This window comes from Trachinotus anak, unplaced genomic scaffold (genome assembly GCF_046630095.1).
Source record: "Trachinotus anak isolate AG129_WGS33_773 ecotype Australia unplaced genomic scaffold, CSIRO_AGI_Tana_v1 ptg000028l, whole genome shotgun sequence".
NCBI lineage: Eukaryota > Metazoa > Chordata > Actinopteri > Carangiformes > Carangidae > Trachinotus > Trachinotus anak.
In genome coordinates, this window is record NW_027273879.1 from 19209961 (window position 1) to 19237411 (window position 27451).

At 39.9% G+C, this 27451-nt stretch overlaps 1 protein-coding gene across 4 annotated transcripts in view; it reads left to right on the plus strand.

Annotated features, from left to right (window-relative positions):
* Nucleotides 1-1136: 1136 nt before the first annotated feature.
* The window catches only part of sh3bp2 (SH3-domain binding protein 2), a 32070-nt gene continuing 5755 nt past the window's right edge, over nt 1137-27451 (plus strand). The window contains exons 1-7 of one of the 4 annotated variants that reach the window (XM_071466447.1): nt 1137-1244; nt 23603-23742; nt 23902-24004; nt 25077-25194; nt 25677-25744; nt 26882-26967; nt 27059-27136. In XM_071466447.1, the coding sequence (XP_071322548.1) occupies nt 23607-23742; nt 23902-24004; nt 25077-25194; nt 25677-25744; nt 26882-26967; nt 27059-27136 (589 nt within the window). In that variant the 5' untranslated portion in view covers nt 1137-1244; nt 23603-23606. Of the gene's footprint in view, nt 1245-9600; nt 9980-22142; nt 22363-23602; nt 23743-23901; nt 24005-25076; nt 25195-25676; nt 25745-26881; nt 26968-27058; nt 27137-27451 lie in introns of those variants that run through there. The other 3 variants (XM_071466444.1, XM_071466445.1, XM_071466446.1) reach the window with 3 other exon arrangements.

A 27451-nucleotide genomic window follows, 5' to 3' on the forward strand; every position in this document is an offset into this window, starting at 1 on the left:
AGATGAAACAGGTGAGATGATTTTACGTTGCTAAAGGTTGGACTGGTTAACAGGAGTCTCTCCATGGACACCTGCACCACACAGCAGGTTTTGATTGTGCTGATACAACATTTGATGGATATAATCAGGCTGCATTGTGCTTTGAAGGCAATTCTTTTTTTTTATCATTAAGAGGAATGAAAATGAGTCAAAACATTGTTCTGATCCACATGTGGACGTAGCACGTTAAAATATGCTGCTAAGACATGGAGGAAGAAGATGACTTGCTGGTTGTGGGCAATGCTCAATTTAAAATACTTTTTTTTTTTTTTTAAACAGTACCGCAAGTGTTTTAGGAGGAAGGAAACACATTCAGCTTGTTTGTTAAAGATCAAGCATACACTCATCATGTTTCACCGAGTAACACTGAGTGTAAAAATAACTTTTGCTCACAAGACAACTTCACATGGCACGTTAAGGGTGAAGTAGAGAGTGCTATAATGAAACCAAAATATATAAAATATCAATTTCTTCCTTCTAATTTCTAATTTTCTCAAAGAAAAACTCAGGACAATTAATTTACTGAGCAGATATGAAGGCTACAGCAGACAAAAAACATGTTATTTAATTTCAGTTTGACTTTAAAGCTAATATCACATTTTTATCCCTGCCACTAATAAGGCTATATGATAAATAACACATCTGCAACTATATTCTCTGCAACACTTGCATAATTTTGGTTTGCACTATTTTTTTTATACCAGCAGGCTTCAGGCTAACTAGTGTACAGGCGTTTGTTAATGACATAACTGCTGACCAGACGTTAGGATCCGTCTACACTGTGAGGGGGAAGTTATTCATGAAGTTCTGGTTGCAGTCATACAGCCTGAGCAACTTGATACATGTATACATATAAACAATGTTGTCACAGTTTCGTTATTTCTGGTGCAGATTCAAGGAACTCAAACTGCCAAAATCCTGCAAATTAAGTTTACTATAGCACCATAAAACCGCTGAGGAGTGCTTTCATGCTGTAAGTAGTGTTTCTTGTTTTTATCCTGGCTTACTGGTGTGTGTGTCTGTGAATGAGCACTGCAGCCAATTTCTCTTGTGGTTGAAGGGAGGGTGTCATGACACTTCATACAGTAGCTCTGAAACGCCACGCCAGGAAGTGAACGGGGCTGAAGCAGAGCTCTGCAGGACTCAAAGCCCTGATGACACAGATACAGTCAGAGGAGCTACACAGCTGATGCAGCGCTCCATGGGTAAGTTTGATTCAACTTTAACAACAGTTTATTCGAGATGTGCACTTTATGGACTGTTTTGCTTTTCAAAGACCACGTTAGAAAAAAATGGCTGCAAGTGCTGCTAGGTTTGTTTAACCAGAAGGACACAGTGCTACACACAGCAAGTGCAGCTACAGATATGCAAGTCATTCAGATAACTTTTTCTGGTTTGTATGCTGGTACAGTTCATACTATAACAGGATGTTGCCTTTTTAAGCTAAGTCAATTATATTTTTTTATACCAAACATAGCAGACATTGTCTCAGGGCACCTCTCATATAGGGAAGGTCTAGACCGTACTCTGTACAATATAATTACACAGACCCAACATTCCTCCATGAGCAAGCACTTGGCGACAGTGGTGAGGAAAAACTGCCTTTTAAGAGGAAGAAACCTCAACCAGAACCAGGCTCTGGGTCGAGAGCAACAGGGTGGGGGGTGGGGGGGTGGGGGTTGAGTGACAAAGTGTCGAGAGAGCAGGAGAAAAGAGAACATAGTACAATGCGAGTTCCACATAGAGATGTACAACAATAATACTATTATTGCTAATAATAATAATGCTATTTATAGCAGTGGGTGTTCAGCAGGATCATGGGGGAAGTTGGAGGCAGAAATATCAGGAGATAGCAGAGAGATGAGAAAGCACAAAAGTTAGAAGTTAGTAACATGCATGAATGGGACATGAATGCATACAGATGGGGAGGGAGAGGAGAAGAGAGGGGCTGGGTGCACCAAGGGAAGTTCCCCTGTATAGTATAACTAGGTTATGGTTTAAAGCAAGCCTGAGTCGGTCCTAACTGTAAGCTTTATCACAGAGGAAAGTTTTTATTTTTTATTTCTTTATTATATGATAGGACAAGTGTAGAGAGACAGGAAATGAGACAGTGACAAGGGGGATGACATGCAGGATAGAGTCTGGCCAGCCACAATTCCAACTGGGGAAACCAGAAAGGAAAGTTTTAAGCTTACTCTAAACATGGAGAGGGTGTCTGCCCCAAACGAGACATGGTTCCACTGCAGAGCCCCCTGCAGCTGAAGCCTCTGCTTCGCCCTGTACTTGTGGACGCTTTAAGAACCACAAGTAACCGTGCATTCTGGGAACACACTGCTCTAGTGGGGTAATGGGGAAGAATAAACTCTTTAAGATACAATGGTGCCTGACGGTTAAGGGCTTTATAGGTGATTAGCAGGATTTTAAATTCTATTCTGTATTTCACATGGAGACAGTGCAGAGAAGCTAATAATGGAGAGAAATTATCTTTTTTCCTAGTTGCTGTCAGTACTCATGCTGCAGCATTTTGGATTAAAGTGATAGTCTTTAGAAACTTGTTGCAGCAGCCTGATAATAAGGAACTGCAATAATCCAGTCTAGAACTAACAAATGTATGGACTAGTTTTTCTTCATCTTTTTGAAAGAGGATGTGCCTGGATGTTACAGAGGAGAAAAACTTCTTTGAAGTTTGTTTTATGTGGGAGTTAAAGGAGCAGTGGAATGTTTAATGTTTAACTTCTGCATGACACAAGAATTTGGGGACAAACTTTAAGTTTGGCAAAGTCATCTCAGGTGCACTTCAAATCTAAATACAGAGGAGTATCCTTGGTGTAGTATCTGGAAGCCCAAACAGTGGATGTGTGAGTCCTGAAAGGGGCTTTTACTCATGTAACCTGTAACTTAACATGAAAACATAGTCAGCTAACAAGTTCACATTCTTACTCTTCGTACTACTTACCTCGTAGGTATTAACCTAGTGTCTTATGTTGGAGGTAAACACAGTAAATCTATTGCTTATACTCCTATGTAAAGGCAATAAAATAATGGACTGTATATGAGATTTTGCACATATTTCTGTAGTGTGACTTCTATGGATATCAGAAAATATCCTTATTAATAGTTTCACCATGGTTTCACCTGTCTCACCCAACTGTCTGAGGTGCCACTGAAAACAGCTTCTTTGTTGCACCAGTTACTGCAATATTAAACTAAAAGCATGCAGGCTTTCTTTACGTATATCTGTTTTAAGTCATGCTAAACTGTGCTAGTGGTTGCACCACTGTGATGTTACAGTAGTGTGTGGGTCTGTTTTCCATTCTTTCATGTTTTTTTAGTTTTTTTTAAGAACTAGTTTGTGGTAAGAAAGTTATAAACTTTGTTTATCCAGTTTGAACACACAACTTCTGGTTTATGAGGAGCCATGTGAAGTAATTAGAGCACATTGAGATGTGTTTTTTGTGCAGATGCTTTTCTTGTTGTCTCATTATAAATTACTTCATGTGAACTTTCAGTGGATTTAACTCTTTAAACTCTGCTGTGGTAATATAAAGCTGCTGATTAAGTCCAGTTGTGAGAACCTAAGAGCCCGACTCATGGTGTAGGGATGAAGGAGATCTGCAATATATTCTGGGATCTGGCCATGACTACACTAAAGAGTGTGTACAACATGGTGAGCAGCACTGGTACTTTAGCATCCTGTAGCTCAGCTTGTTGTTAAGCTGTAGGTTCATGCACTCTGCATGTGAAGCTTAATTAAACTTTAATTTGGTCATTCCAACTATCAGAAACACAGTGTCAGATTAAAAAGGATTAGTATTTTTAAATGATTTGCATAAGCAGAGTTATTCCACACATACATATACATCAGTATATGCTGGGGCATTACAACTGCATGTTTTATCCAATGTTCTCTAGTGTAGTCTTCTAGTGAATCTTTTACCTTATCAGACCCTTGTTTTACAACCTCTAATACTTATTCTGAGATGTGAGCGTCTTCCATGCATAATGTAAACATGGTGAAGCAAAGAGAAGCAATTTATTATTTCATTTCTGTGAATGTTTGACAATGTGACATGTTTTGATAGCGCTGTCAGGTGCAACAGCAAGGTCAGTCCTTGGCACCTATATCTTGATTACAGTACGTCATGCAGGTCATGAAAAATGGTAAACTATGATTGGTCAGGGTACAAGTAGTCAGTCATGTCCCTCACCCAAGTCACAACGAGGATTTATGGCTCATCTATATCTCAATATCTCAAAAGACTAAAGATTTTGTGTCTGATTCTAAGACAGACTAGTAAGGCTACGGCCTCACTACTATGTTCTCACATTTTAAAACTTTGGAAAAAAAGGCATCGCCGCCCATCATCACTGCCTGATTGAGTCTTATCAGCCTCGACTACCAGTGGTGAGATCAACACTGATAATACAAGCATTACCTTGTTGTTTTTGCCAGCAGCTGTTGTGCAATGAAATTCAGCATTTTAACGCTACAACTGCCTTTACTGTTCCTTGTTTGTAGTATTTTGTCAGACTAATCAACTGCAGAGTAGACAACCTACTTCCTGTTTACATCGGGTCACACATGACGAGTGAATGGTCATGTATGTATGTGTTTCCAGGTGTGTTAGTATGGACAGAGATCGTTTCTGATACAGAGCTTAAACTGTTGTCTAGACAGAGATCGTTTCATTTAAGAATGCCGTTTTAAAGTGAAAATGTAGTAGTGTGCATGTAGCCAAGGAAAAGAGAGGAGGGTGTAAAGAGAAAGAGGGAAATGTAAATAAAGAGACTGGTCAGGTGAGGTGGAACAGAGAAGAAAAAGAAAAGAAAAAAAAACAGAGGCAAAGACAAAGAAACTGAGTCGGTCATGTGAAACTCACTTTCTGCCATTGTTGTTACAACAACGCAGATGTTCACAGTTTATTTTCCATTTTTGTTGTAGAACAAATGCAAAATTACAAAATCGCTAAAGGTTATGAGTGGACTGTTTTTACTGGGTTGAGTTTTCAATGAGTAGTGATAAATGTTAACTGAACACTGTGTGTGCCACCAACAGGACAAGATAAAGTTGTGCTTCCTTATCTGCAACATCACTGACATCACTGCAGTTGTCACTGATTTTAGATTCCAGTTACATTTAATAATACACGGTAGCAGTCGCTGAATTAATGAGCTGGGGAATGAGCAGCAGCCTGATGTTTGGTAACTGAGTTGAGCCTGCTTGGTTGGGTTGAAGAGAGTTTTGTTTTGACTCATTCTGGCTGCGTTGCTTGCTGACAAAGGCTGGTGGTTTCAGTCTGGGTGGATGCCTCAGTGTAACAGGAACCAGTGGGTCTCACTAATATGAATATCATATGTCACACCACATGTTTCACTGCATCACTGTAGCACAGCTACATCTTTACAAATCTTCGTAGATGGCTCATGTGCAGTCTGTAGTTTGAACTGAAGTTAACTTATCTTTATCAGTTTGATGAGAGGCGATGTGGAGCTGCCGTAACAATTTCTGTGGTTAACCAGACGCTTGCCTGGCATTGCAGTAACACATCCTCAGTTAAGGTCTTAAAAAAAGTTAAACGTGAAAATCCTGCAAAAAATATTCTGTATTTATTTTTCCACTTGATGGAGCTTAAAAAACCTTTGTGACTTTTATGTAATTCTACGGTTGCCCTGAGAGCTCAATGCAACTTAAGAAAGCAAGCAAATTCATCAATTTGGCAACACGTGCTGCAAATACTCACAACACAACGGAAGTGTGAAAAAAAGTGATGAACCTTAATGAATGAATTATCATAAATATATTATAATACATGTACTATCATACATCCATGTGCACTTGTTGTTCACTGTTTTTAATTTCAAAAGTCAGTCAACAACAAATGCGTCTCAGCCAGGTTCATCACTTTTAAGTGTCCCTTGTAAACACTTCCGTTGTGTTGTGTGTATTTGCAGCATGTTTGTGTATTTGGCTGTGTTGTGTCTATTTGCATGTGTTTTCTTAAGCTGCATTCTCATATTTTACACCTGTGCACTAAACACGGTCATATGGTTGAGATACTGTCTATGTCATAAATAGCTGGAAGGGGTTTAATCATTTCCTCCTTAGATTTGAATGATTACACTCCACACTCCTGACATGAAACATCAAAATGTCGTAATGTTTAAAAGTGAGTCAGCACTTCTTTCAGATGTGGAATAATTTAAACAATCATAACTTCTTAGAAAAAAGAACTGACTGGCTGACCCACTCCAGCTCTAGGTCCAGCCTTAATGAACTGGGGTTGAACTTGGTGATCAGGACAAGATGCAGTGAGAATACTTTAGCATTTACTAGTCAAACTTCCTCTCGGTCAACCACTTAACACAAATTTATCACAGCGGCTTTTGCAAACTTAAATTTGGTCTGGTTGATCAGCAGCCATGTGCAAAACAAACTCAAGAGTATCTCTCCCAGGTGTTACCATAAATGACCACATCATACACCTACACACAACACGAGCCAACCATAACCTGATTCACCAGCTGCAGCAACATGTTGGGGGGGGGGGGGTGACCCTGATTAAAAACATACACAAAGGTGGACACAGAAGAGACTTATCATAGACATAGAATTAGAAGGTTCAGCGATGTTACTCGATGACCAGCAGTGCCCTGATGAAAACACGGGCAGATTGACTCGACATCACTGCCATCAACATCATGCTTGATTGCATGTTGGGGAATCTGAACGGAAATAAGGATAACATTGGACTGATGAGTTAATTCCTCTTTCTGTAATTAAGTTTCCATAGCAGAGAACAGAATCATCAAAAAAGCTTCATGTGCTAAATCCTCACAAGGTAAGAGATTCTCTGTCTCAGTTCAGATAAATTACTTAATCACACTTTTAAAACAAACTAAAATTTGGCCTCAAAGAAAATCCTCCAAGACTAGATTTATTATCTGTAACTTGATGACCATACAACTGTTCATCTTTGCTGCCTCCACATTGGGTTTCTCTCTCTCTCTCTTGCCTACAACCATGGTAGGTGTTGGTGAGTACAGGCGACTGTACACTGTATCTGATACAGTCTGCTCACCTTTTATCTTAAAGCTGATGGTGCAGCAGCAAGAGAAGCTGCTCTTTAGTTGGTTTCATATTCTAACTTTAGTGGGGCTGATTTTTATACATCACTGTTTTAGCTGCTGCAGACCGTGGTAAGAGGTCCTGCAGCCAAAGTTAGACCGAAGTTGTGCAGCTGTGTTGTTCATTGTAAATTACAGCAAAGGTCAATTCACACGATGCAAAGCAGCCAAAAGCTGGGATGTAACCATGACTTAAAGATAAGGAGAAACATTACAGATGCATTGTGTATATGTGATCGTGACCCAAAGAAAGAAAACATTACAAATGTATTGTTTGAAGTAAAGAAAATGTAAAATTAAAGAATAAAACAGACAAACTGGGCTTGGTGTTGGGAGATTTTCTAGAAATTTCATGTCTTAACATCAGTAGTTTGTGAGGGTCTGGGAGTAAAACCACGGCTCTACCAGCCTCTCGACACCAGGTGTATATGACATGTACATATTTACATACATTGTATGTAGAACATATTATTAGGAGGTGTACATGGCACACTGAGGTGTATAGAGTGTGTACAGGATGTGTACAAACTGTAGGATGGATATAAAATGTAGAAGGTTTATGTAAGATGTATCAGGTTGACAGTGGATAGATATATAGGACAGAAACGTATATGGTGTGCAGATATGTAGCAGTGGTGGATCTGAGACAGTGACTCAGATACTTACAATTCAATACAGCAATCTCCATTCCATTGCAGATGTATACAGATTATATGTATGTAAAAGTATAAAAGATTATCAGCAGAATGTAGTTAAAGTAAAAATAGTGCTCTGCAGATTAGCTATTAGCCGCTATTAGCTGCTAGCTGGTAGGAACATAACACACCTTAATCTCCAACCAAAACGTTGGTGGTTGTGATGCATTATGGGTAATGCAGGCACCAGAATGTCAGGATGTTAAAGGAGCGCAATATTAAATCAGTGGGGTATTTAAAATGTGTGGAGATAAGATTTCTAGAGTGGGAAGTGGGAAGAGTTATTTCAGGCGTTCATGGTTGTAAAAATAAAACTCCTACATGAACAATGTTAGGTGACTGACAGTTTCAGTAGACATGACACTGGACATCAATCATCCGTACAAAAGATGAACAACCGTGTTAGAAAACATCAACTGTGGCAGGCAACAGTATATATGCCTCCACACCAGCGACAGCCAGAGACAGAGGCACATTGTTTTCAGGTGTCCGCCCCACTCTCATGGACACAATATCTCCGTATTGGCCAAGTCATAAAACCACGAGCTGTTAATTCTAGTTTGGTATAAAATTGCATCGGTGGACATGAAAACTTAAGGGAAGAAGTTAACTACAACTCCAAAGAAGCGCTTCACATCCAGTCCACTGAGCTTGAAATTGCTGCTGAACACAGGTGAGCTGATGCTAGAGATGAAGCTTTACAGAAATCTGATAATCATTCAGTTTGGGATTCTAGGTTATTGTTGGACGCATTCAGGAGACCCCTGTGTTTCACTGTTGAGGCAGCTCAGTCACTTTACAATTTACATCCAATGTCAACATTCAGCACTAGTGCAAAGTAGTGTGCCATGTATACAGAGAGCTGCAAAGGAAGGGTGTGTGTGGTCCAAGGTGGTGGACGGGCATGTGGTGAATCTGACTTTTATTCTGGAAATCGATATTCACATCCTCTCATTAGCCATTTTGATGATCTTTCCCTAACCTTAACCAAACTGCAGCTGCCATGCACAGGTAGTGAATAGAAAAACATTTTATTTGGTGTTAAAAAAACCCACCAGTAACTGGACTCAATCTTAATCTTAAGGTTTTTGTAGAATCATCCAATATCAGTTTTCTCACCTGTCAATTGGGTTGATTGAGAAACACTGAGGTAAATATTAAAAGAAATCTTTCAAATGGAAATTTAGAGTGGGGAAAAATATTTAACATATCAACTGCTCCTTCCAGTTCACAACTCTCCAGGATGTACCCTGTTCAATCTGTAACACAAGATGTGTTTTTGGACTAAAAGATGATACAAGATATTTCAGTAGCAGACAACAGGGCACAGGGAAGTTGTCCAGATAGTTGAAGTCACTTGCAGCACAATTACAGACATGACAATAACATGAAAGTTCACCTGCCACCTCACACAGGGACAGCTACGTGTCGAGTCATATTTGTAGAAATGAACATATACGTAAGTGTGTGTGTGTGTGTGTGTGTGTGTGTGTGTGTGTTTGTGCACGTTTGCCCTGTATTGTTCCAGCCTTAGGGGATGGAAAGTCCCCCAGCCTCTTTCTCAGGTCCCGTCTGTCCAAGTGTGTTAGGCATTTGTGTGTAATGGTGTGGGTTGCATCCGGCAGCCAATCACACACTAGCTCTGAGGAAGCAGGAAGGAACATACCGCAGCCGGTCGACCAATGAGAAGCCGGGGCTGGAGGAGGAGGCCCCTTCAGGAAACAACTGGTGGAGTATCAGGGGTGCAGACCACCCAAAAGACTTTCTAATCGACAAGACTGATTGTTCTATCTGCTCCTTTGAATTATATTTCTATTCTCCGTTGATCCCATTTGTTGCGACATCTTTTCTTTCATTCGTCTGTGTCCTGATTCTGTTCCTTCAAATCTTACCACTCCTCTAATCTCAAATCTGTGACTCAATCCAATCTACACTCGGCCCATCCGACCGTACATCCGTCCACCGTCGCTCCACGCGGTTTTAAAGTATGCTGGTACATTGTGCTGAGCTGCTGCCGTCATGTCCACCGACATGTCCGCTCCATCTGTGAGGAAGAAGTCGTTTGCGCGGAGCTCCAAGCCAAGCGTCAGGATGTGTTTTCGGGAACAAAGGGATTTCATGTAAGTTTGAGCTGCTGACATGGGCATGCCTTGTGTCATTTACTTCATTTTTGGTTTTCATCTTGTTGCTTAATGTCCACGTTGTGTTACTTATTACATGGATGTATTCCCAGACAAGTTGGCTGGAGGTTTTACTTACCTGCCTCGGTTTGGTGACCACTTCATAGGTTGGTTTCTGTCTTTATCTGGTTTCAGATATCTGGTATTTAGTAGTTGTTTTTCTTTACTTGTGTGTGAGATGCACTTTGCAAAACCACTCAGTAGGTTTACGTCATTGGTTATTGTTTGATTTGGTAAAGTCTCTTCCCCATTACAAGTTGAGAGTGGAGCAATGAGGGATTTCACGTCCACTTTATCTTTGCTCATTGATTCACTTGTGAAAGCTGCAAATTAAAGTTATTTTTCAATCTTTTTATGCTACACTTTTATTTACATTTGAATATTTTTGCTGACGCTTTTACCCAGTGTTGTTCATTTGGTGGCCCCCATTTGTATCGTAGCAACTTTCAGTTTATAGTGTTGAGAACACATTAAGACTGTAAGGAAGTCAGAACGTCAGAAGTAACCACGTACGTATTTTCTCATGATACATAGTAACAGCTGACAACAGCTTTGGTCAGGTGTGAAACTTTGTTCAAAATAGATTTATGCAATGTCCATTTTAGGCAGGCTGATGAGCAACACCTACACTGCAGGAGCAGCGACACATACTGTACCTAAAACCCTCACCAACATCTCCGTGGTGTCAGAAAGCGTGACAAGCTGCAGTGAAAGTCCAGCAAGGTGGAGTGAAGTGAAGCGTACCTTATTCAACCTCTCTCACAGAAAACATTAGTGTCCCAAGTGCTAAATGTGCCTGATTAATAAAACACCATTGATACAGTCTCCACTGTAGCAGAGCAGAAAGCAGAATGAAGCAGGGCAACACAAACAAAAACAGGAAGGTTTGACAGCATTAAATATGTGTATTATGTTGCTACAGTAAACTTAATAGCGCTTGATAACAGAGGCTGAATATGATGTAACAACAGTGCAAAAAAGTGTTATTGTACACACATATACACATACAAGTAGGAATCATGTCCTGTTTTAGGACATGTCAAATGTTAGGGCGCATATTTCATGACATGACCTATCATAATTTTTGCAGAGTTCTGCCCAGTTTTATCCAAAGACACGAAAGACCTTTAAGATGTGGACTCGTTACACAGTAAAATGTCCCCTATGACTCATCTGTCATCACAGTATCAGATACAGACGGGTGAGAAATTAAAGGAAAAACCTGAAGAATGAGTGCAGGACCAGACTGAAAATGCTCCCTCCATGGGGCATGAGGGGGTGGTATGAAAATGATGTAAATGATATTCTATGGCATTCACAGCCCTCGGATCTCAACCCTGTAGGGTTCATCATCAAACACTAAATGAGGGAACATCTTTCAGGTGAATGTTGTTCATCCCTCCAGTAGAGTCCAGAGACTCTGTTCTGGAGACACGTGGTGGTCCAACACCTCACTGAGACACTGCATGTTGCTTTGTCATCCATCTGTGCATAAGAAACATGTTATATTGTTGAAGGTGGAGCTAGTTTTACTTTATATACACTTTAGTCCAGAGGTTCCCAACCTAGGGGATGGGTCCCCTCCAAAGGGTCACAAAGTAAATCTGAGGGGTCATGAGATGATTAAAGAGCGAGCGTACACAGTTTTCACAAATTTTAGTTTTTTTTTTAAATACTTCATAGTCTGAGCTTTTTGACCCTGGAACAGTTGTTTATATGAAACCATCTGAGAGGGAGGTGCTAACAACTTATAAATTTGTTGTACTTTTTAAGCTCATTAAATGTTTTTTTTTTCAATATGTTTATTAATCTGTAAGGTAATGAGTAACTATAGCTGTGAGATAAATGTAGTGATGGAAAAACTACAGTGACAAGTCTTCCAATTTAAATAACCATATAGGTCACTTGTTCCTACCCTCAGATACGCCCCATGGGAGCGCACCAGCTGCGGGCGTACCAGTCATCTTGGTTATGATAAAAACACTGAGGCTGTGGAAAGGTCATGGACATAAGAAACAATGTGACCTCAGCTTCACACAGGAAACAAGTGACAAGACGTCCTGTATTTTGTTGACCTGTCCGTGCACCCCACCACAGAATTTACACTACGTCACCTGACCTCCTCCTCTGCTCCTGTCTACACCTACACCCGCTAGAGGTTGACTAAAAATACAACCTAACTATGGATCATAATAAGCTGCTTGCACAGACGATCAACGGGGACTTTTTTTCAGGAGGACAGTTTTGGAGAAGAAGTATAAAGAGGCATGAATAAATAAAGTTCAGGTACCTGAATCTGAATCTAAGTATAATACTTGAATATTCCTATACTTTGTTACAGCAGCAGTGTAACTAAGAGAAAATGCTGAATCTATTTTAGAGAAAATCACAGAGTAGACATCTGAGAGACCATAAAAATATCTTTACAATTAAAATTTGCATAGAGAATACTATGGGAACAAATCCAGTTGTTTTTATCAGTTTTTGGTTATTTTAGACTCGACTCTAAAAAAAGCCTGATGCAGGCGCCAAAAACAAATCACATTCCTCCTCAGAGACAAAGAGATTATATTTCAGTGACAGATAAGATAGTGCTCCCATCACATCAGCTGTTGCCACAGTAATTCCTCAGCCGGGTTTGTGTCACAGAGAAGAGAAAAGGCTTCGTTTACAGGAAATGTCTTCAAATTTTCAGCCCTGTGTCAAGGGGAGGGAGGAGGCCGGGCATGTAGCCAGAGCAAAATCTCAGCGCTCTCTCTCTCTCTCTGCCTCGTTGTTTTTCCCTTTAGCTCACTATCAGTGTGTTTTCCTTGTCTTTGTGTTTCTAATTCAGAGAGGAAACACAGATACATGGTTTTTAATCTTTGAAAAGTCACAGTTGTGTGTGTGCATCAGTCTGAGAGGAATCCTTCCTGTAGCTGTTTTGTGATGGCGGCACAGTTCCTGTGGAGTGGCATTGCCATATTTGGACACAGGATGTGATGATGCATAGGAGAAGTCACAGGTAGAGAAAGAGGACATGGTTTTACTATTTCAGCTTTCTATTAGTCCACTGCTGCAGGTGTGAGTGTGTGTGTGAGTGTGTGTGTGTGTGTGTGTGTGTGTGAAACTGTTTCTGTTCTGTTTTTGTATTTTTGTGTAGTGAGCAGGAATCACACTGCTTGTTTACTGTATTGACTTTATTAATGGTTCTTGGACCTCCATCAGGTAAAATTTAGTCAATTAGCACCAGCAACGCACTGTACATGTTTACATCTCACACAGGAAGTTCCACCAATCAGAAGACACCAGCAGCAACAGATAAATTAAAGATATTTCCACACCAAATCCAAATTTGTGGCAATGCAATGTATGTGGTTTGTTGCACACCAGTCATGATTTTTGTGCATTTTACCAATGAAATCCATATCTGTGTGATGACTTTTGCCTCTCAAATCTCTCCTAAATGGTTCATATCTCATTTTGTGAATCATCTGAGTCATCGCCACAGGCTAAGGTCTCCTGTAATGACATCAGCTGTCAGATAAGTCAAACTGACAAGAGCTTTTTTGCTCATATACAGTACAACAAAGACTTGGTGACCCAGTAAACAAATAAACACATTAGGATCTTTCATCAAATCATTAAAACTCCTCATCACATGTTTTTCTTTTGCTGAGAAGCCTGAAAGGCAAAATAATCATAATAATACATTGTCTTTTTCAGGATGTTTTACATGATAAGTTAAAAATTATCCTGGAAAGTGGGCCCATGGTAGCACAGGACATTAACCCTAGAACACTAACGTTAAAATTAGTAACACCATCAGAAACAAACATACCATTAATGACATCAATGAGCAGTCTGAAGCTACCCAAGGACCCATGCAACTCAGACAGCAGCAACATAATGAAAATCACATGACAAGAATCGTGTGGGTGAAAATCACCCGACGTTAGTGTTCTAGGGTTAAAAGCAGCTTTGAAAAGGTTTTGAGTAAGTTCTTCAACCTAGAGCTGCCGTGAGTGTAGTGAAGGAGTTTGAACTGAATCCATATGAGACAGGTTCTTATGAGGAGTGATGTGTTAGCAGGAGTTTGAGCAGCGAGTTTATTAATGCTTTTAATAAATGATGTAACATAAAGAAAGTGATTACAGCAGTCAGGTCTGAATGTAATGGAAACATGTACACTGCACCAAAACCCCAAGGGTCTGCAGATATCCTTTTTAGCTTCTTGCAAGAATCTGGAACTTATCTGGAGATTTTTTTGACGTGACATCTTACAATCCCGTGATCGGAGCACGTCCGGTCCGGATTTCATCCTATGTGAGTCATAGTTCTCTGGAATCTGGGGTATTTTGTAAAGTGCTAGAGCTTAGACATTACTGACCAGTGGCACAAACACTACACAAAAAAAGTTTGTTTTGTTCTGGTGTCACTTGATGAACCAACTTCCTGTGGAAAATTTCTAGACAGAATTTTTATGCATTTTCACATCTGGATTTTGGTTTTAAGGTCAAGGAGCTCGTCAAACTGATGGAGCATGTTTTCAAATGTCACAGCATGAGCCAAGCAGGTACGCCACAATGGAAGAATTCAAGGACATTATGTTACTGAAAACTGCACGAATCAGCTAAAGCAACAAAACAATAGAAAGACAGGTTATTGATGATTATAGATATATGAATGAGAACAGTCAAAATCAATAATAAAATAAGTGATTAAGTAAAAAAATAAGTAGTCGAAGTATGATTCCAAAACAGCTCATCTTTTCAGTCCAGATCTCCTCCCTGAGGGGGTGACCTTTAATACCATGAAAACACACCCTTTTAAAGCTTTGTTAATCATTCATCTGGACAAGAAAAAAAAGTGCAATGAAAATGTGAAACTGAACCAGTGGAAGAACCGTTGCGGTCGGTCCTCGGGGGGCGGGGGGAGACAGGAAGCGTCTCCGTAGGTAATGCAGCACTGAATGACAGTAACCGTTTCCTGCGCAGGACAGACGCTTCTCTGCATCTGCTGCAGCTGGAACAGCGGTTTACCTATAACCTTTGCATCTGTCGGGGGTTTTGTGTCTGTGTGTGGGTCTTCGGGAAGCAGTTGGGGGCCTGACAATCACATCTGAAACTTAAAACACACATTTTGCTCACGGCACAGCAGGGGCTTCGGTTAGCCGCACAAATGTCTGCAGCCGACACCTGGCAGCTTGTGCTGTACAATCGCAGGTGGTGACATGTAGACACGTAAACCTGATCTCCTATACTGTCCACCTAAAAGCTTTCGGCCATTTCACATGGTCTTCGTCAGGGGATGGAGTTTGCTCTGTTGCCATGGAGATGGATATGTTGCTTGGTGATTCTGCTTGTGGTTACATGGTATTTCAGAAATAAATCCGATGACCTCATGGTTTCTGAGGAGATCATGGGTTAGTTCTACATTAGTTCTTCAGTCGTCACATCTCGACCGTGATGATGTGTCCCTCATCATGTCCACAGTTACTGTCCCTCTCTGAGTTTCTGGTAAACCCACTTCACAGTCAGCTGCTGCCCTGCACCCACAGCAATAAGCTTTATGAGGAGCAGAGAGGTTTTTTGATAAACTTTTTATGACCAGAGGTTAAACTACACTCAGGCTAATTGAACCCTCTGATTGGTGGAGCCTGTGAAGGAAAGTCTGCAGACTCTCTCTTGGCACTCCCTTCACTATATATACTGTAAAACTTACATTAGAAGCCAAGTCCCAGTTAAACATTGAGTCCCTTTTACTGGCCCAGTGTGGCTGCACATTTTGTCAAATAAACGCAGGTCTCAATTAGACGTCTGGTTCTTTGGATATATTGTCACAAGAGTGAACAACGCTGATGTTCAAAAATCATGGCGGCAGAGGGAGAAAGGTACGACGTGAAATTCAAACTGTCAGTTATCAAATTTGCTCATGCAGATAGAAGTTTAAATAACTGTGGTAACCTTCGGCTTTCATCCTTTCTAAAGTAGGCTGCCGGTATTTTGATACAGGTCTCTCTCTCTCTCTCTGTGCATAGGGTTTAGCCTAAATGCACTGTCTCCCTGAGCTAAATCAAATGAATGATTCGATTTGATAGCCTGGTCATTTTTATACAAGTAATATTTATACTGGTTTAAATAATCAATTTGATAACATTTCCCATCGTTGCTGTGGAGTTTTGTGCAAAAGGAATTACAGGCCTGTCCCAAACACAAGCGGGTTGAATTCAGTGACTGAAGCAAATAAAAGCCTGGGCTATTAACTGAAGTTTAAGGTACTGTGTGTAAAGTAGTGCTACAAACATCAGTCATAAACAATATGGTAAGAGCCTGCTGTCTTGATGCCAGAATTTATGTTTCATTAAAGATAGAAAAGTAGAATCATTATCTATTGTTATATGTTTGGTCTTTATGAGTGCGACTCAGTGGGATTTTCAGTAGAGCCTTTGCATTGACCATAGGCCTTCATGAATTAACATAATATTAACGGTGTATAATAATAAATATTAATATTTATATGTAACCTAAATGTCTTTCTAAAAATTATGAATGATTTTAAACCAAATACCTAAACATCCTCTGCCCAGTCAACCACCAACACACACAAACACACTCACACACACTGAAATAATGTGTGAAATAAGTATGAGGAAGTGCTGATTTTCAGCTTCAATTTGAGGGTTTTCACATCCATATTTGTTAAACAGCGAAGAACTCTCTTCAACCTCCCAGCTAAAAGCATTGTGAGCAGCAGTTTGTGTTTTTGTACACATTTTTTTTTTTTTCCCTGGGAGTCGCCTTTCAGGCTACATACAGGCTGCCATAACCCTCAGATTGGTGCAGCTTGGGAAGGACAGTCTGCAGAATCTTTTCTGATTTTCCTGCTGCATTTTAAATATGGTGGCAAAGCAGACTGGAGGTACACAGCCTCCAAAAACACGCAGGAACTGAAGATGACTGGGAAGAGATAAAGAGTCTGCTGATGTCTGTGGGTTGCAGACAATATTAAGTATAATGACTTTATGTAATTAAAGTTAATGTTAATGCAGTGTGTCCTATAAAATTGAGGAGTGTATATATCAAGGTTAACTCACTCAAATTAAAGTTGAAGGTCGGGGCTTAAACCTCAAAGTGGTTGTTGATGGAGACAAATAAAAATAAATATTCCCTGAAATTTGCAGTAAAACCACATTGCATATAGCGTCCCCTGCCTCTGTCATGAAGAAATATTTTTTTAAAAATACCATCCATTGATGTCATTGATCAGGGTTTTTCCATCTCACTGCTGCACTAGTTTCAGTTTCGGTTTCTCTAAACTGACTGTGACTTTGGTCAGGCTGCTGTCGTCAGTCGGTTCTTGTAAGTCAAGTACAGCCCTCCCTCCCTCTTCTCACTTGGAGATAAGGAGTTCGCACACTTGTCGCTGATAAGAGATTTACACACTTTTCCTCTAAAGAGACTCAGGTTGTGTCAGATCAGCGAGTACATTCACATGTAGTGTGTGTATTCTGACAGGGTAGTGTTCAGGGGTGGACAGTAAAGAGGTACATTTATTTTAGTACTATACTTAAGTATATTTAAGTATCTGTACTTTAGGTTTTTGTTTTGTTTTTTTGGGAAACTTGTGATTTCTATTCCACTAAACCTAAAAGATTCCACTGCATTTCTATGAAGCACTCGTCATTGTGAAGCAGAGCTTTGAGTTTGACCGGGAGTGATATAAATTCTATTTTATTTTGAAAAACATGATAAACCATGCACTGTGTTCCTCACAGGAGAAAAACCAATCACAGCCAACTCCTACACTGTCAGTCATGTGCTGCTGTACATGACCACATCAGATAGCGATGAGGCAGTGGATTTTCCACCAGAGACCACAGCTTTAACTGAAGTCCATGTCTGCAATTTTAGTAGTACTTTAACTCAAGTAAAATGTGACTCAACAACCTTTGCTTGCATTGGAGTCATAAACACTAACAGAGCTGTGTGCTTTGTCCACCTCTGGCAGTGTTGTCCCAAATCAAATACTCTCTGGTAACAATGATTGTTTTATTTGTGGCCACAATTGTCGTCCTCCAGCATATCTGCTCACTTGACTTGAAAACGTTTTACTCTCCTATGTCTATTTCCCCTGTTTTCACAAGATGAAAATACATCAGTGGCTCCTCCCCTTCCGCTACGTAGCCAAGATGGCGACTGTAGAGGTTAAGACGTGTCAAGTGTTCCAGACTGAATTTTTTGACTGTTGTGAGTGCACCATTCATAGTGCATGCTGCCATTGCGTCAGTGTGAACACACTTGTGCACTCAGAATATCAAAGTGCGAGTATGGATCATTTCAAAGCTACATACAGAGGCTGTTTGCAGGATCTTGCAGGTTCTGTTGCCTTTCAGAAACACTGTCAGAGACGGGGTTTGGTTTTCAGTTTGGTTCTGATGATCACAGCGTTATTTTAAAAGCCCAGCAGAGTATGTTCTCATGTTGGTCAAATTCCTACTCATCAGACACCATTGATGTGTCGTCAGCTACTCTGAAGTTACAGTAATCTGCGTTCTTAAATCTTCCTTTTACAATCTGAGAGCAGACAGTGAAGGTCCACAGTGGTTTTTTTTTAACACACTTTGAAGTTTTTCTGATGTGGTTTCATTTTACCGCTAACTGACGGCTCTATAAGCAGAAAGCTCATTTTTCCAAAATGAACTCCGGTTAAAATCACATTGTATTTTGTGTGTATGTGTGTATGTGTGTGTGTGTGTGTGTGTGTGTGTGTGTGTGTGTGTGTGTGTCCAGGAAGGAAATATGTTTGAATGAGTCTGGTATGTAAGCAGCTCCTGTGCTTCCCTTCCTGTCAAACAGCTGCTCTCTGATTAGCATCTCTGGCTCTCAACCATCAGGATGGAGAAGTTGAAAACCAGTAACAGGGTGAGAGGGTTGAAAGCTGCAGCAGACCCTTGTTCTTCTCAGATAAACCTCAACAAACCCGACCGTGTTGGATGGGATAAGGAGAGCGTGCGGTAGAAGAGTCATTTCTTAGTTTGTGATCTTGTCGCCTGTGTTTTTAAGCATATCAACAGTAACATCCTTGTGACATTTATGATGTAAGAGCCACATGTTAGGAGCAGTAAATGTGATCTTTCACTCTGCTGCTTCTTGTGTCCATGGCTGCATGTGGCCATGAGAGGAAACTAATCTTCAATATCCAGAAATCTTGTGTCCCTGCTGAGAGAGATAGACTGTATTTGTATTTCTATTTTCATCAGCGATTGGACAGCAGAAATTTATTTGGGCGAACAGGGTGAAGAATTTCTTTAAAGACATGACTCTGTTGTTGTTTAATTATTTATAATTGTGTATATTTTTGCAAATGATACCAGACATTTTGAGAAACAAAACTCAGTAGCAAAAAATATTTCTTTGATCAAACCAAGTGCTGAGTGTTGTGAAACTCGAGAAATTGCACAAAACTACGACACAGTGCCACTGTTGAGGGGGAAAAATTAAGATTTCAAGAACAAAGTTGCAATGTTGTAATGTTACATATTGCACAAAATATATTGACTTTTTCTTGCAAAATTAAAACAATATTCTTGTAAAATACTTTTTATCTTAAGTTATTTGCAAAACGTATTTTCTTTTCAAACAGCAACTCTAGAAAGAAAAACATACAAATAGTTTTTGTTGAAGCACTGAAAGAGTTTGAAGTGTCTTTTAAAAGCAGCTGAAGTGCAGCCACTGAACACATTAGGAATTTGAATTTCAAGCTTAAGGCCAGTTGGCAGTTGCAGTGTCAGATGTAAACAGTAAGAGATGAAAGCAGTCGAAGTGAACTTTAAGTGTATGCACCGTGAGTAGTTGAAGTGTCAGCTGAGCCTGCTGGGTTTTCCTGATCCACATCTTCCTCCTCCGTCAGTGGAAAAGAAATTACAGTGAAAACTTCACTTTCAGGCCACTTCCTGTAGAAAGCATCAAAATGCTGAGTGTACAGTCAGGGCGCCATCATGTTGTTTCAGTTTTGTCTGTCAGTTGTGTGTCTGTGCTGCTGTAGCTGAGCCAGGCCTTCAGGAAATCCTCGTGTGGATGATAAGCAGCTGGTGAACTTTGACCTGACCCCGACTGAGATAAGGTTTAGTTAACTGCTGAACGGTCGCAGCATATCTGTGTCGGCTGGTTATCAGTAAACATCACACCGGACAGTCAGAGAAACAAACCACATGATAGGCTTTGTAGATCATCACACACACACACACACAGCAGCCCAGCCCTGCTGATATATTGTGTCTCAGGCTGGTTTTTCCCCTCCATGTTTTATCAGCTCTCCATTTCCCTCCCTCTCTCAGTCCAGACACATTTTTTTTGCTTGGGTTTTTTTTTTTTTTTTTTTTTATGCTTGAAGCCTGACATAATGAGACTCATTTTTCCAACAGGGTGTTAACATTGTGACTGTAGATGTTCAAGTGAATGTGCTCTGGTTAAAACTATTTAAGCAGGATGTCAGGATGGTGACGTAGTTCATCTACTATGTGACCCACAGGACAACTGGTCAGATTTCCATGAAATTTCATAGATTTTTTTTTTCAGCCTAAAGATTATTGTAGATAATTATTTTTGGTCGCTTCTTTGTTACAGTAATGGACTCATTTCCTCTAAGTCAGTTGTGAATATTTGTTCTCTCAGCAGATCACTTTGGTGAATGACTTGCGCTTGCTCAGATTTAGCTGAGACTTACACTTTCATAAAGTTGGGAAACTTGAGAAAGACAGATTTAAAAAAAAAAAAAGAAAGAAAGAAAAAAAGCAGCAGCAGAGGCAGCGATATCGTAATTTTTAGTTCCTTTTGTGTGGAACAAAATCAACACACGTCTTGCACAGCAGGTGGCCTGACTGATCAGTGCGCTGCATTAAAAACTCACAACTGTCACACTGTCAGTCTCTGATATTTACTTTTATTTCAACTTTTCGCTCCTGAGAACTTCAGTAGGTAAAATTCAATCATGAATTGTATTGTGTAAAACACTAACACTACATCCTACACTTTTCATTAAAGCCTCCCTGCCTGGTTAATACACATGCCAGTCAAACTCAATCATTTATTGTATAAAATTAGGAAATACAAAACACAACACAAAAAACATAACACAAAGTAAGATAGAAATTATAGAATGAAGGAAAATTACTAAATGATAATAATAATAGTAATTATAAGTAATAATAAGAACATAAAGAAAAAACTATTACAGTAAATAAAAAAGGAAAACAAAACAAAACAACCCCATTAACCCCAAACTCCACCCCTCCAGTCTGTAATGAAGGTCGCCTGTCACGCAATTTATTTCCTCAGACTTGACAGAGTTCTGACAGTATACACCTGTTTACACAGGCTGGGTGGTACAGCCTCAGACAACGTGTTTGTCAGATCTTCTAACAGCGTCTGAAAAACAACTTCTCCGACAGTGGAATCATGGCAGTTTTTGTAACTGTCCCAAACTGATCAACAGAGTAGGCAGGCGTTGAACTTCTCTTCCAAGCTCTCACTTTTTCCGTTCTTCACAAAAGTACTTTCACCTCATCACGAATGCCTTCGAGGAAATACTGTCCTAAACTGTGGGTTGTCTCACGAGTCATCGCGTTGCGCCATGACTTTAACCATGACAGTAAATTGACATTGACATGAAAAAGCAGTAAGGTGCCACTTAATGCCAGTAACTGCATTTCAAAGGCATTCTTGACATATTTATAACAGGTGTGCAGGAGGAGGTTTTGTTTAAGTGCAATGAGCAGACACGCTACCATTTCTGCAAGTTTTATCTGACTGAAAGGGAGTGGATTTTGGCAAGAGATCTTATACTGACTAAAGTCCTTAATTTCTAGGCACACACACACACACACACACACACACACACACACACACACACACACACACTCCCTCTCTCTCCCTCTGAGGTCTGTAGATACTCTTGATAAACTGGAAGTTACATATAAACAGATTAGAGGATGAAGGGATGTTTATTTTGACCACTGCTCTCTCTCGTACACACACCTACCACAGGAAGCCTTGAACCCCAGAAGAAGGGCTGAGGGCTTTATGTGTTCAAGCAGAAATATATCTCAGTTTCGGTGTATTTATGTGCGAGAGAGAGCAAGCGAGATAGAAATCAACAAAGGCAGCCACAGAGAGAGAGAAGGAGAGAGAGAAGGAGAGAGAGAGGGGCAGTGGGTGTCCGGTCGGTTGAGTTTCCAGTTTCAGCTTCTCAGTGATGGACCTCCTGCCGGCATTAGCCTCCACAGTCAGCCTGCTGAGGGAGAGTGCTGCTGTTCAGAGCATCAGCAGGAGGCTCAGGAGGAGGTAGGCAACACCTGACTGTCACAGACGGTGTTAGAAGGATGGCTTACTCCTCCACTTTTAAGATAATATAAAGAAGATGATGATGATGGTGATGATGACGATGATGTACAATGGCAGAATTTTGATGCAGGCTGTGTTTGGTCTTGGCCGTCGGCAGATGTGTCTCGTGCTGTGATCTCAGATCTTGGATTCTGCACTGACAGTCGAAGGTTTCACCAAGTTCTAGTCACACTTAAAGGAGCTATTTGTAAGTTTTGCTATTGCTATGCAGCCATCTTTAGCATTAACAGTTTACTTACCGGTCTAGAAGACATTTTGCAAGTTCGGCATCAAACTTCATTCCTGTACTCACCAACAGCTGCCTCCAGAGGTGCAAAGCTACGCCGCTCCCAGTAAGAAACCTCGTTCAGTTGTCTTTAACTTCCATGTGGGACGTCCCAACATGGCACAGTGTACAGGGGGAATTAGAGAGTCCTGCCTGCACCCTCACTCACACAGAACTTCATATTAAAACATGTCATTTTCTGTAGGTCATAATACATGCGGAGCTTCTCAAACCACAGGGATTGTTAACTGCTCTTTGTTTTTGTTTCACTACTTTAATGAAACATCCAGTTTTGGCAACTACAGGCTGCAGTAGGACACAGGATTTACATTTTGAACCTATAAGACCAGAAATACAGCATTTTGGAGCTGACTGACATTTAATTCATTTATTTAATTTATATTTAATGGTGGGTGCTGAACAAGCAACAAGGTGATTTTTACTGCTGACGTGAATCCAGGTGCAGATCATTAAAAAAAAAAAAAAACATTATAAGATGGGGCTTTTTTCAAGGTTTTTACTACTTTCTCCTGAAGTTGTGTAAAGTGTTGAGTGACATTGGGTGGGTTTTGATGTAGAGGGTGAGGCAGGTGAAGGTACCAGGGTCTTAAAAAGCTCTGAAGCTTCGCTAGTTAGGAAGCAGGTTTGGAAACAGGGAGGTTGTGGCTTTAAATCCTTTCTGAATCCTCAAGTATCGTGTCTGTCTTCTTCTCTCCTCAAAGTACGACAAAATTTCTGTTCACACACGGACTCTGAACAAGAACATTTTTTGTTCATTTGTTTGTTTCTGCTGGGATTCCAGCCCACATTTCCATGATTTTGCACAACTCCTGAGATGGACCCTCACTTTATCTGATTATCTGTCAAATGATGGCGCAATAATAACGTCCTCGTTCTCTCATCCCTCCACTGTAGAACCATGTCGTCTCCAGAGGTGTCCTGGCCTGTGCCGATGCGAGCCATCGGGGCTCAGAACCTCCTCACCATGCCAGGAGGCGTTTCCACCTCAGGATACCTCCACAAGAAGGGAGGCAGCCAGTTCAGCCTCATGAAATGTGAGTTACTGATAAAAAGATTTAAGCGTGGGTGAACAGGACAAGAGGAACATTTGAGTACATATTGTAATCTCCAATAAAATTCTTATCAGTTAAGTGTAATTTTAAGTGTTTTTGTGCCAATTCTCAGTGTATTAACATCTATTACCTGCCTCACAGGGCCACTGAGGTACATCATCATCCACAAAGGCTGTGTGTACTACTTTAAGAGCAGTACCTCTCCTGCACCACAGGGGGCGTTTTCTCTCAATGGCTACAACAGGTCAGTGGAAATTCTTCAGCTACTGAGTCCTCAGTCAGTTTTTCATATAAATACATAAAAAACGCATATTTTGTTTGTATTGATAATCTTTTGTTTATGTAGGATGTGCTGAGAAACCTTGTTTGCAACTATGCACACAGTCAACACATATTACATTGACCTGACTTAGAGTCATAGGCCCTGATTTATGTTTCTGCCAGTGGGTGCACTAAAAATAGTTGAATGTCCCAATCACAGCAGATTAGTCTTTATAGCAATCTAACCAAAAATAAAAAAAATAAATAAAATAAAATAAAAATCAGTGTAAGTTTGGCCCCAACTGTACGCTCCCACACATGGAAAGAGACATTTAAAATACCACTGTCTAATAAGACACCTTGTATATTTAGTTTTTCCAATCCAGTGAGACCAGCATTCTCTGCTGGTCTCACTGGATTGACAGATGGAACTGGCAATTAGTGGATGACCGCTCCACTTCCTGAATAGCACATCATTTACACACACAGCTTCATGTGGGCTGTTATTTCCTCACACCGCCAATACTTTCCAGAGTGATGTGATTACATGCAGGGTTTTATTTATTCAAGTAGCAGCAGCTTGTTACAGTCTGTTGTAGAGAATTGGGAAGCAAAGACCACGACAGTTAGCTTTAGCCTTAGCCCCCATTTTGTTATTTTACATTTAAATTAGTGCTATTGGCTGTTACCAGGTTGTTGCTCCCATGCATCAGAGGCACTTTTGAGTCCTCAAATAATGGTGCGAAACACCAAAATATTTTTCAAGCTTCCATTCACAATGAATGGCATGTTGGCACCTCTAATGTTAAGTTCATATGAGTGAATGGGGCTTTAAAGAGGGTTGTGTCTCATCGTAGCACAGATAGATATCACAGATGTATTGGTACCAATGACATTAAAAGAAAATACTCAGAACAAACCAACGGCAAATACCTCCTCATTGACCACACTGTGGGTGTAAATGCATTTATCAGAGGGTACCATAGTTCCAGTTCACGTTGTTTATTAAGGTAATTTTCTTCCAGCGTGACTCTTACATTTATCCTCTTCCACAGAGTGATGAGAGCCGCAGAGGAGACGACGTCCAGTAATGTTTTTCCTTTTAAGATCGTCCACTTCAGTAAGAAACACAGGACATGGTTATTCTCTGCAGCCAGTGAGGACGAGAGGAGGGTGAGAACAGTTTTGATGATCAAAATACATTTTAATATTAATATGCGATTTGTATGATTTTTTTGTCAATTTCATTCATGAAATTGGATTTGAATTACAATAAACAGGCTGTTTTGTTGTTTTATTTCATGTAAAAAACATGCAACATGTAAAGACACTTTTGGAGTTGCTGGAAGACACATTAGATGGAGCTAGGCTAGCATTTTTGCTCATCTTTCAGTCTTGATGCTAAAAGGCTAACCACCACATGGAGATAACGCTATACTGAACATACAGACATGAACTTGATATCAGTCTCCTCATCCAACAAAAAAAATCTAAAAATGTCAGAGTATTGTTTTCAGGAACTCTGGATAAGGTTTGATTTGGTTCTGTTAGCCAGCTGCTCACAGCAGGGATCAAAAAGGAATGTGGACTCAGACCCGACACTTAAATTTCACATACACTCAGACACCTGCTACATATTGTTTTTTGTCTTACAGAAATGGATGCGATACCTGCGGAGGGAGATAGATCACTATAATGACCGGAAAGAGTCCCAGATTCCCAGGTAACCTCACATCACTGATCATATTTCACAACAAAATACCCTATAACCTGTACAGAGCACAGAATAGCTTTAATATATACATAATAAATTATTTATTTAAAAAAATGAACAGCAGAACTACAAAACCCAAAGCACAGTTTAACTGACAAAAATGCTATGGAAGAACAATATTTGAGTGAGCTCACGTCATTCTTTACTGTTCCACTACACACACTTCTGCTTTCTCACAGCCAACAATGTGACCTCGGTAACCTTTACTGTCAGAGTGTGAACCAAACAGTGTCGGTTGCAACAGCCCTTTGCAACTCCCAGCAGACTAACGGAAGCTACTTTTCCAGCCAGAAGCTAATTCTGCAGGTTCATTTATAATTTATGTGGGCAATGAAAAGGGGCTGTTGTTTTTTTTGATTAGTAAGTTACCAGCCTGTAATTGTTTTTATTCAGACCACATCTTCTTATTGGGACTGAGGACATGAAAAGCTAATTTAATAGCTTTTGTGAGTGTCGCCGCTCCTCTTAGAGCCTGAACTCACTGGAAATTTGTGCTTACTTAAATAAAAACAAAGTCTGGTTTCGTCCTCTAATCATAGAGAAAATAATTTTATTTGAAGTTATTGTAATTTGCCAAAAATACAAGGTTGTTGTAGTTATGTAACAAAAGTGCCAACATTTCTCTATTTTGTATTATAGCCTAACCCATATTAACGACTGTGAGATTTCTGGAGGCAGAGTCATTGGTTGTGTTAAACATGTCAGAGCTGAAGGACATGTTAGCTTTGGGCTAAAAACTGGGACAGTAAAGAAGTAATGATATAAAAAATAGACTACTAAAGAATAAATACACAGTATACACAGTCACAGTAACATCTTGTGTAAATTAATTTAAATGATGGTAGTTATAATGTTATAATTAATAATAATAATAATAATAATTTCAGCTAACTGGCTAGCTTAAAAATTAGCTTATATAAAATTCAAAAACACTGAAACCACTTCAAATGTGTCAGCTGCAAATTTTTAGCCAGAAGCATGCACTTCGATCTATCTATCTATCTATCTATCTATCTATCTATCTATCTATCCAACAGAATGTAGAACTAATAATAACTCATGATAACTTTTTCTTTGTTGCCATAGTGACTCAGATTCAGATGCCGACAGTTTCTATGGTACAATTGAGAAGCCCATGGATATTAAGCACACTGAAAGAAACGCAGACGACGGTAAGACCACCTTAATGAATTAATTCACAAAGCACACATGAGATAGTTGTGTGTTTTTAAACTGCTGTAACTCTTCCTCCTGTGTGTGTAGATTATGTTGAGGAGGATGATGATGACGATGAGGAAGACTATCTGAAGCCAGACAACGACTGTTCCCCAACGTCTACAGGTGACGCCACCTGCCACACACACCATTTTACCTGACCTGAGTAAATTTAATAAAGACAACAGCAGAATAAACTTCAAGTGCAACATCACTGATATCAAAACTGATAATAATGAGGTCAAAGGTCACATGCACAGATCCATCCATCCAGATTTTAATGGTTCATAATTTTTTCTTTATAATAAAAAAATACAACCAAGAATTTATTTTGATTCATTAAAATTGTTTTTTTAATGGTGAAAAAATTATTTAGAAATACAAAATTCTGAATTGCATCATATTTACAAATATAGACTTAATATTAATTAATATAAACTA